At 35.8% G+C, this 11,570-nt stretch overlaps 1 protein-coding gene across 1 annotated transcript; it reads left to right on the top strand.

Moving 5' to 3' along the window:
* Window positions 1-5,057: 5,057 nt before the first annotated feature.
* Window positions 5,058-7,407, top strand: LOC110271121 (uncharacterized). The gene is made up of 4 exons (XM_088483174.1): window positions 5,058-5,119; window positions 5,613-5,778; window positions 6,635-6,712; window positions 7,381-7,407. Exons 1-4 carry the CDS (start codon window positions 5,058-5,060, stop codon window positions 7,405-7,407), a joined length of 333 nt encoding a protein of 110 aa, XP_088339300.1.
* Window positions 7,408-11,570: the final 4,163 nt, after the last annotated feature.

Here is an 11,570-nt window from a genome sequence, read left to right as displayed (position 1 = left end):
ACTCAACTTTTGAGGTGGAAAAAATTTGGCCAAGAAGGCATTGACCAACTTTTTCCAAGAGTTCAGGCTTTCTTTAGGTTGTGAGTCCAACCATGTCCTAGCTCTGTCTCTTACAGCAAAGGGGAAAAGCATAAGTCTGTAGACCTCAGGATTAACCCCATTGATCTTGACAATGTCACAGATTTGCAAGAATTCAGCTAAGAACTGATGAGGATCTTCCAATGGAAGTCCATGAAACTTGTAATTCTGCTGCATTAGACTCAAAGTTTTTTGCTCTAATTGCAGGAATTGAGATGCTTCTTCCATATAAGTCGGAGGTTGGTGCAGTAAAGTGACCAAGCATCTTCCTTGCATCTTCACCATTGTTGTTGGGTTCGGCTGCCATGTCTGCTTCTTTTTCAAAAATTTCTGTAAGGTCCTCTCCAGAGTGTTGTGCTTTAGCTTTTCTTAGCTTCCTCTTCAGAGTCCTTTCAGGTTCAGGATCAGCTTCAACAAGGATGTCTTTATCCCTGTTCCTGCTCATATGAAAAAGAAGAGAACAGAAAAGAGGAGAAATCCTCTATGTCACAGTATAGAGATTCCTTTATGTGAGTATAAGAATAGGAGAATAGAAGAATGAGGTAGAGAGAGAATAAGAAGAATTCAAACACAGAGAGAGGGAGAGGGTTCGAATTATGAGTAGAAGAGAAGTATTAGTAAATAAATAAATAAATAGAAAGAGATGAGAGAGAGAGTATTCAAATTTTAAGAAGATGGAGAAGAAAAATATTTTTATTTATATTTAATTAATTAAGTTAGAATTCGAAATTTAAGAAAAGAATTAAAAGCAAATTGAAAACTAAATAAATTAATTAATTAAAAAGATTTTTGAAAACTTTGTTAGTTAGTATTTGAAAAAGATAAGAAATAGTAAACTTTTTTTTTTAAATTAAAACAAACAAATCAAGTGGTTAATTGAAAAAGATTTGAAAATAAATTTTGAGAAGATAAGAGGTTAGAAAAAGATTTTGAAATTAAAATTTTAAAAAGATATGATTGACATTTATTTTAAAAAAGATTTTAAAAAATATTTGATTTTTAAAATTAAAGTTGATGACTTGACTAACAAGAAACTAAAAGATATGATTCTAGAATTTAAAGATTGAACTTTTCTTAACAGGAAAGTAACAAACTTGAAATTTTTGAATCAAAACATTAAATGTTAGCAATAATTTCGAAAATATGAAGTAAAAATAAGAAAAAGATTTTGAAAATTTGTTAAAGATTTTCGAAAACATTAAAAAAAAATGAAAAAGATTTTGAAAAATTTTAAGAAAGAATTCGAAAATATTAAAGAAAAATGAAAAAGATTTGATTTTGAAAAAATTTGAAAAGATAGAATTTTTAAATTAAAATTTTGACTTGACTAACAAGAAACAATTAAATTTAAAAAAATTTTGACTAAGTCAACCCAAAATTTCGAAATTTATGAGTAAAATAAGGGAAAGATATTACTTTTGATTTTTTGAATTAATGAAGAAAGAGAAAAACAACAAAATGACACATGACATAAAAATTTAAGATCAAAACAAATAATGCATGCAAGAACACTTTGAATGTCAAGATGAACACCAAGAATACTTTGAAGATCATGATGAACATCAAGAACATATTTTTGAAAATTTTTAAGAAAATAAAGACATGCAAGACACCAAACTTAGAAATTTTTAATGTTTAGACACTATGAATTCGAAAATGCATATAAAAAATAAGAAAGAACACAAAAACAAGAAAATTTAAAGATCAAACAAGGAAAATCATCAAGAACAACTTGAAGATCAATGAAGAACACAATGCATATATTTTCGAAAATTTAAGAACAATTTAAAACATGCAATTGACACCAAACTTAAAATTTGACACAAGACTTAAACAAGAAACATAAAATTTTTTTTTTGGTTTTTATGATTTTATTAAAAAAAATTTTGTGATTTTTTTTAAATTATTTTGGAAAAAGAAAATAAATAAATTCAAAATTTTTAATAAGAATTCCAGGATTCATGCAATGTTAGTCTAAAGCTTCCGTCCAAAGGATTAGACAGGGCCAATGGCCAGCCAAGCTTTAGCACAAAATTATAAATGATAATCCAAAGGCTGATGCAATGTTATTCTAAAGTTTCGGTCCAAAAGAATTAGACATGGCCAAATGGCCAGCCAAGCTTTAGCATAACAAATACATACAACAATCCAATGAATAAGAATTCAAAGGCTCCTTCAATAGCTGCAATGATAAGTTAAAGCTTCGGTCCAAAAGATTAGACATGGCTTAATAGCCAGCCAAGCTTTAACATATCATCATGAAGCTCGAAGGTGGAATTCATTCTTAAAAATTTTAAATCAAATTTTCAAAAACTTTTTTTTTTGAATGATTTTTCGAAAATAAAAATAAAAAGCTTAAACATAAAATAAAATTACCTAATCTAAGCAAAAAGATGAACCGTCAGTTGTTCAAACTTGAACAATCCCCGACAACGGCACCAAAAACTTGGTGCACGGAATTATGATCACACTTTTCACAACTCCGCACAACTAACCAGCAAGTGCACTGGGTCGTCCAAGTAATACCTTACGTGAGTAAGGATCGATCCGACGGAGATTGTCAGCTTGAAGCAAGCTATGGTCATCCTGTAAATCTTAGTCAGGTGGATTCAAATGGTTATGAGGTTTTGACAATTAAAAGATAAAGAAAACATAAAATAAGATAAAGATACTTATGTAATTCATTGGTGGGAATTTCAGATAATCGTTTGGAGATGCTTTGTTGCTTCTGAACCTCTGCTTTCCTATTGTCTTCTTCCAATCATGCGTGCTCCCTTCCATGGCAAGCTGTATGATCCTCTCGGATGAAAAATACCAGGTACAATCTCTGCACGGCTAATCAACTGTCGGATTTCTCGTCTCAGATCAAAAATACCAGGCACAGCTACCGCACGGCTAATTATCTGTCAGTTCTCACTAGCGTGGGAATAGGATCTCTCTATCCTTTTGCACACTGTCACTGCGCCCAACATTCGCAAATTTGAAGCTCGACATAGTCATCCCTTCCCAGATCCTACTCGGAATACCACAGACAAGGTTTAGACTTTCCGGATTTCAGGAATGCTCACTACAAGAAAAAAGGCCTGTCGGCACCCTTTTTTCTTGCCACGCTTTAAAAGCGTGCCCAAAAGTGGTCTATGGGCACGCTTTTGCGAGGGTGGCCACTTATTTGTGATTTGGCCACGCTTTTTTTTTGCCACGCTTTAAAAGCGTGGCCATAGAGGGAAATCGGCACGCTTTTACGAGGGTGCCCACTTACTTGAAATTTGGCCACACTTTTTTACTGCCACGCTTGAAAAGCGTGGCGATAGAGGGAAATTGCCACGCTTTTACGAGGGTGGCCACTTATTAAAAATTTGGCCACCCTTTTTTTGGCACGCTTGAAAAGCGTGCCCATAAAGAGAAACCGGCACGCTTAAAAAGCGTGCCCATATTCTATTTATTTTGGCACCCCCAAAAAAATGTACCCATAGTTTAGTTTCCCTCCCAACAAATTTAGTTTCCCTCCCACCCAATTTTTTTCAACACTTAACCTTTTTCCCCTTAGTTTTCAATTTTAATTAACCCTCAAACAACAGAACACTAGTTTTAGACCCAGCCACCAAAGAAAACCCTAAGTTGCCCGCGCCTCCATCTTCATTGTTCATCGTTCTTCGCAGCCATGCCTTTCCTCATGCCTTCATCGTCCGAGACCGTTCATCGCCTTCATCTAACCCTGATACCCATGAACGCAACCCTCTTCCCTCTTCTCGTCCACTACTACCACCGCAAACCCTAGCTCCGCTGCTTCTTCTCGTCCATTCTCTTTTTCATTCGCTTCTTCATCCTCCACCGCAGGAGGAAGCGGCGGCGCCACTACTACCTTCCTCCTCCGCAGCCTGTGCGCCGTCATTTGTCCTTTGGTTTTGGGTCCGCAACATCTGCTTGGCTCCTGCTCCAGCTCCATCTCTGTTCGGATCTGCTTCTTTGGCTTCCACTGCGGCAGCTTCGAGTTCGGGTTCTTCCATTTTCGGTGCCGCGAGTTCAGGCTCCTCCTTGTTCTCCACACCGTCTTTTGGTGGAACTTCATCTGCCACGACGCCGTTTGGGGCAAAACCCTCTGCTGCGATGACACCGTTTGGCAGAGCATCTTCTGCTTCACCCTCGCTATTTCGTGGAGCATCCTCTGCTTCACTCTATCTAACCCTCGTTGGCCCTCCTACTCCCTCAGCGCAGCGCGCGCTCTTTCTCGCAAACCCTCATTGTAAGTCTTTCTTCCCTCTGATTTTCTGTTTCTCTGTTCCTCTATTTTGGACCGCTGAGAATTTCAGGTTTATTACCTTATTAACGTTTTTCACTGCTTTGTGTTTGAAATTGTATTTTGTTTTATGGTATCAGAGTAACTTTGTTTCAATAGCCTGAATGACAATAGTGGATTGCCATAACTATTTGAACTGGTTGCAGTAGAACTTAAAGTATTCCATTTAATGTAAACTGAGCTCCTCCAATTCTGTTAGCAACCCTGCCAATGGTAACTCCAAAATATGTTATATTGTTCTACAAATTAAACATATAGTGTAGCAAATTAAACATAAAGTGCAAATTCCGTTAAAATTTAAACATAGGATTTTATTAAAAAGAGTGTTACAACTTGTAACTGATTTGTGTAGCGCACACACTTGATGGCAGGGATAAAAAGTAGTTTCTCTTTGAACTTCAGGTATTGATAGTGGCTACATATATGACTAAAAAGTATATGAACAAAGTTGAATCTGAGTTATTTCATATCCGCACTATATGATGACTATTATCGATGAACACCTTATTCCATCTTATTCTGGTGTTGAGCCTAGTGTCCTCTTTTATAAGATGTGAGGGGATTTTGTTCTCTCTTTTCAACCTCTCTGATGTTTTCTGGTTGAGGAATTTGAATTTCATTGTTTTTGCTTTGTTATTTGCAGAAAGGGTGACCGTAGCTGAAGAGGTCCTCAAGCTCTGCAATGGCAGCGTCATTTCTCCCATTGCCTGCATTGCTTGCCCTAACCTATATGCTTATCTCAAGGTAATTCATTATTCCTCTTGTTATCCTTTTTTTATTTTGAATTTTGGAATTTCAGTTAATTTTTTTTTCTCAATGTTCAATTGGGTTCAAATGTTACTGATTTGTGATAAAAGTGCAAGGCTAATGTTTTTAATCAAATGTTTAATACTTTTGGTGAATATAGATGTTTATTATTATTAGTTACTTTCATTGGGAAATAGTTTGGAAATATGCGATGTGTTAAGCTTCAAGTTCTGCATTGTTTTATCTTCAATATTAATATTAGTGTAAGTGTAGTGTAGAGGATTGATTCTCTTGGTGAAGAATTGAAGATGATAGTTACAACTTTAAACCCCTTTTGAGTGAAGAAATTAATGAGCAATGCCTCAGTTGTAATAATGATAAAATGTATGTTGATGTGGTTTGTTGAGTTGTTTTAATTTGTTTGATGCCATTTCTGAGTTCCTATTTTTGCTTTGTAAGATATTTAAATTTTCCTTTCTTGAATCTTCAGAACATGGATTCTAATGTTCCTGCACAACTTTTTGAGTATGACAAACGTTTTGAGCAGTACGGATGTGATTACACATTTTATAACAACAATCACCCTGAGGCCTGAGGAGTTGTCGCTGGAGTTGAAGCATTCCTTCAAAATAGTAGTGGCAGATCCTCCTTACTTGGTGAGAGTTAAATAGATTGCTGAAATTTTATTTGCTGAAAAATGAATGAGGATCCATTGTACTATATATATATATATATATATATATATAGTACAAGTTATTTCAGTTTTGAAAACCTTGAGCTGGTTGATGATCTTATTGAGCACATGGGGTTGATTTAATCTTTCTAACAAGTCACAATAGGTAAAATAAAGTTAGAATGCAAGGTTAGAGTGAGTGAAAAGCTAGGAATCAATTTTTGACCTCTCAAAACCCAAAGTTACATGTTGCAGAATTGTGCAGTTTCGGGCAGCACTTTGTGAACAAAACTGGGAACAATCTAGCCACTCAAAATGAGTAAAATTATTTTTCTATGAAACCTTGAGATGTCTAGATTGTTCTCCTAAAATTTCAGAATTTTCCGATGTGTGGTTTGGGAGATATGATTTTTAGAAAATGGTCATTTTCTGCAGAAAGAATGCTGTCTGAATTTTGGAACAGCAACTTCAAAACCACATATCTCAATACTCTAAAACTCTTTGGAGGTGAAACCAAAAAGAGGTGAAATATTAGGATGTCTAGTATTTTATGTCCAAATTTTAGGACAATTCAAATTTTGTAGAGAAAGTTGTGCCTTCTGGAAGCAGGGCTGTTCACTGCTGTGACAGCTCCCTTTTCTTAAAACAAAACCATATTTCGAGAGGCATAACTTTTTCTAGAGAAGTGAAAATGCTCTGGGATTTGAACTGGGTGAAATATGTGTAAGTCTAGTTCAACCACACCAAAATTTAGGAGAATCCAACCAAAGATGAATTTTATATGATTTTTCTAAATTTGTTACTGCTTGCTGTTTTTCTAAAGTGTACTAAATCAGTAGCCGAATGAAGAGAAGGCTGAATGGATTATATATGTCACAGATGTTGGGCAGCAGCAACACTTTGATATGGTATTCAAGGTATGTCACAATTAATGACGTTCATTGTATCTTGTAGTTACTTGATCTTATTGTTATTACCAGAACCCTTTCTACTTGATCTTATTGTTATTCAAGGGGAAAACTCTTAAATATATTGATATTTTTTTCCCACCTGCACGTTGGATATTCCATAAAGATTGTTGAACATTCCTGTGATTTCCTCTTAAATATATTGATTCTTGTGAATCTGCTACGTGTAATTAAGATTGTACTTTTGTTCTTCTGCTGAAGTATTGATTAATATAGAATAAGATTTGCTTTTGCTATTACTTTGTGTTGTGCATCTTATGTCGTTCGATTTATGCATTTATCTATATATTAAAGTGCTGATCAACTCTTGCCATTGCTGCTGAGAAAAGAAGGCCGCCAAGTCCAGAGACGCCAACTTCGAGGTGAAAGTTGCTTTCTAACCTGTCCTTTAGAAACATGATGGTAGGTGTTAATTTTCATGTCTTGGTGCCCTGGTGTTGTGTTTTTGTGCTGATATTCTTGCTGTTGCCGCTAGAGATTTTGTTGTTGCTGTAAGTATATATAACTTCAATTGATTTTTGCATTTATCTATATGTTGAAGTGCTGATCAACGTGCATTAAGTCACTGGTTACTTTGGCTTTCAATTCAGTTCACATACTTGCTTTTCTCTCTTCAGATTCTTGCCAAGTGCGAAGTTCCTTAGCCCTGGTGTCAGCGTCAAAGATTGCTGAAAAGGCTGGATGTTGTTTAGGAGTTAGATTAGATTTTTTTTTAGTATAAAGTTGTTAATTCTTTTAAATGTTTATTTTGAAAGTTGAATATATTTTTTCTTAATTGTTTCATTCATATCTTATTATGTACATAATTCATATAAATCAATGGAAGATTAATTTTTAGTATTTTATTTTATTTTAAAGATTAACTTATTAATATTTTTATTTTATTTTCTATTTTTTCTTTTTTTTTATTTGAATAGGATTAGGCCACGCTTTGAAAGTGTAACGATAAGTTTTCATATTTTGGCACGCTTTAAAAGCGTGGCTGTATATCTATTTTTTGGCACATTTTAAAAGCGTGCCTGTATGTCTACTTTTAGGCACGCTTTAAAAACGTGGTTGTATGTTTACTTTTAGGCACGCTTTAAAAGCGTGGCTACAGTGTTATACATATTGCCACGCTTTTAAGCGTGCCAATAGATCAAAGCGTGGCAAAAAACAAAGCGTGCCAGTAGATCGAAAAAAGCGTGGCGATAGAGCTATCGGCACGCTCGCAGATGTGACCCTTTTAAAAGCGTGCCGATAGCTCAAAAAGCGTGGCGAAAAGCTATCGGTACATTTTTTTGCCCTTTTCGGCACGTTTTAAAAGCGTGGCAAAAAGCTTATTTTCTTGTAGTGGCTGCCAATTGGTTCTAGCCTATACCACGAAGGTTCTAATCTCACGGATTCGGATGCTCTGTTGTTAGGAGAGGCGATGCAAATTGTGGATTAGAGACCCAAGAGAATATACTCCGGCAGTCATCCAATGACTACGTTGAACATCATGTAGACCGCTTGTGGTTGTCAGGCACGCGGATTATGGCTAAGCGAGTAACGAAGATAGTGGGTGATTGTCACGGGTCACCCCTTCATTCTGACTTAACTGAATTAAGTACAAGAGTATATCTTGGAGAATAAGTAGGCGTGAATTGAAAGAAAAATAATAGTACTTGCATTAATTCATGAAGAACAGCAGAGCTCCACAACATAATCTATGAGGTGTAGAAACTCCACCGTAGAAAATACATAAGAGAAAAGAGGTCTAGGCATGGCCAAATGGCCAGCCTCCAAACGTGAATGATGGCATAAGCTTGATCCAAAATATCGATAAAAAAATGCTAATACAATAGTAAAAAGTGCTATTTATACTAAACTAGTTACTAGGGTTTACAGAAATTAAGTAACTAAGTGCAGATAGTGCAGAAATCCACTTCCGGGGTCCACTTGGTGTGTGCTTGGACTGAGCATTGAGCTTTTCATGTGCATAGGCCATTTCTAGAGTTAAACGCCAGCTTGGATGCCAGTTTGGGTGTTTAACTCCAGTTTTGGTGCCAGTAAACGCCAGAAAAAGGGTTTCTGGCTGGCGTTTTACGCCAGTTTGGGCCATCAAATCTCGGTCAAAGTATGAACTATTACATATTGCTAGAAAGCCCAAGATGTCTACTTTCCAACGAAATTGAGAGCGCGCCAATTGAGCTTTTGTAGCTCCAAAAAATCCATTTCGAGTGCAGCAGGGTCAGAGTCCAACAGCATCTGCAGTCCTTTCTCAGCCTCTGAATCAGATTTTTGCTCAGGTCCCTCAATTTCAGCCAGAAAATACCTAAAATTATAGAAAAACACACAAACTCATAGTAAAGTCCATAAATATGATTTTTGCATAAAAACTAATAAAAATATAATAAAAAGTAACTAAAACATATTAAAAACTATATAAAAACAATGCCAAAAATGATATAAATTATCCGCCCATCATTTATCATAACTCGGAACAAGTGGGGTGAAACCACAACCCTTGCATCTACCTGGGGGGCCTCTATATACTAACCAATCTAGAGCAAGTGGGGCGAAACCACAACCCTTGCGTCTACCCAAGAGTTACGTTCTCATATGCCCAGGAAGAACAAAGGAGGGGATCCTAACCTCCCACTATCTCACTGGGGGAGATTTTACAATACCAGGAGGAGCAAGGAAGGGGATCCTCACCTTCCACCATCTCCTGGGGTCGCACTTTCAAGAAAGAGTGCTCAGATGCAACATTTTTTCCTTTCTTTAGCTAGTTTCATAATTTAAGAAATATGTATACATATATTTATGCCACTTATCTTCTCATACCTAATTTATCACTTTTCCAACCTTACTTCTTCCCCAAGATACTTCCTTTCCGCTAGTTTCCTCTCATTACTAAACCTATCACTAAGATCTAGGGTTAAAAGAGTGGAAATAGAGGTTTAGAGGCTTAAAATCATGTTAAAACACTAAAATTCCATTTGTTGAAAATAGGGGTCACACGTACGCAAGATTCTAAACCCGGAGAGTTTGGTTGCGTCCCATGCAGTGGTCGCGTATGCAAGCTATGCAGAACAGCAAAAATGTTGAATGCTACAGAATTTTCAGTTTTGCCCTCCAAACTTCCGATGAGTATAACCTTTACATTTTAAAATATTTTTCATCTGTTCTTTGAATGGTGTAAACTTCACGGACCCAATTTCCAAAAGAAATAGATTTGAAACAATTTGGGGGTCCAGAAGCTGAGTTATGGCTCACCGAAGTTCAACCAAAAATCAGATTTACACGAAAACCTCAAACCTCAATTTTCATCAAAAATCAAACTCAATCCACATTTTATGCTTAAAACTACCCATCAACACATAATATCACAGCAACACAGCCTTCACATCCTACCATAATCAACCATACCTCAATTTTACATAATTCTCATACATGGACTTCACAATTTTACCAACAAATCATCATCAATCTATCATCTATTCATATTCATCATTATCAACATGTTAAGCATCATTAATCCATCATTCATCTCCCTACTCTCATCATGAATAATAATCATCAACAAATATTCAATCCATATCAACAATCATCATCAAAGATGCTAGGCAATCATCATACTCATGTATTCACACTTATCCTATGGTCATCTAGCCTAAGTTTTCACAAGACATTATATATTAAATACCAAAAACCTAAACCATACCTTGGTCAATTTTCACGTATAACCTTAGACAACTCCACAAGGCAAGCTCACAAGCCTTCAACACCACAATTCAGCCTCCCAAGCTCCCAACCAAGCCTCTAATGTTTTTAATTTTGCTTTTTACCACATATATACATACACCTAACACAATTATCACATATACATACCCAAATTTAATTCCAACACACTAAATCAAATAATTGACTAGGGTTAATGATCCTTACGGTACCCAAGTGCTAAATAAGCAAGAGTGAATGTTTTTCTCAAGCTAATCGGATCCTATAACATAAAGGACCAAAATCTCAACACCCACTATATCCAACTTTTGAAATATTGGCAAAGGAATAACTGAAATCAAAATTGAAACTTCCTTACCAAATTAATCACCGGGCTTTGTAGAGCTCGACGCTACGGACGCGTGGCCGCAAACGGTGCGGCGATCGGAGCTTAGAGCGAGAAGTTATGGCAACTTGAATAGAGGACAAGGATTTTGCTTTTGTTTTCCCCTCTCCTTGACTTTGTTTCAGTCCGTTCCTACTGAATGAGGAGGAAGAAGGGGTCTTCCTTAAGTGTGGGTGATTTTGTGGGTTGGGCTATGGAGCGAATACGGGCCCGGTTCGACCGGTTTGGCCCGTTCGGCCCAATCTTGGGACAAATTCTTTAAAATTAGTGCCAAAATTATTATTTTAATTAGCTCTATCCCATTAAACTATAAAATTTGCATTTTTAATTTTTTTATTAAAAATTAATTTATTGATTAATTATTCGCTAATTTTGCGGGGTTTACAGTAAGAGGCCTTCCTTTGATAAATTTGACAAAGATATCACTTGTGATGAATATCAAATGGGAAAACAAATAAAAAGTTCATTTAAATAAAAGGAAGACATCTCTACTAAAAGACCACTTGAAATGCTACATATTGATCTATGTGGTCCAACAAGAACTCAAAGCTTAGGTGGTAAACATTATGATTTGGTGATTGTGGATGACTACACAAGATTTTGTTGGATTTTATTTTTTACTCATAAAAATGATTCATTTGTGGCTTTGGAAGTTTCCAGCAAAATAATTCAAAATGAAAAAGATTTAAAGATTGTTTCTATTAGAAGTTATCATGG

The sequence above is a fragment of the Arachis ipaensis genome, chromosome B4, assembly GCF_059453495.1.
Source record: "Arachis ipaensis isolate K30076 ecotype BB chromosome B4, ASM5945349v1, whole genome shotgun sequence".
Taxonomy (NCBI): domain Eukaryota; kingdom Viridiplantae; phylum Streptophyta; class Magnoliopsida; order Fabales; family Fabaceae; genus Arachis; species Arachis ipaensis.
The sequence above is the reverse complement of the archived record's forward strand: the minus strand, read 5'-3'. Positions and strand labels throughout refer to the sequence as shown.

Coding starts and splice junctions, on each gene's coding strand:
- LOC110271121 (XM_088483174.1), top strand. CDS start 5,058: ATGGCAGCGTCATTTCTCCCATTGCCTGCATTGCTTGCCCTAACCTAT. Junction 5,120..5,612: donor ACCTATATGCTTATCTCAAG/GTAATTCATTAT, acceptor TTGAATCTTCAG/AACATGGATTCTAATGTTCC. Junction 5,779..6,634: donor TGGCAGATCCTCCTTACTTG/GTGAGAGTTAAA, acceptor CTAAATCAGTAG/CCGAATGAAGAGAAGGCTGA.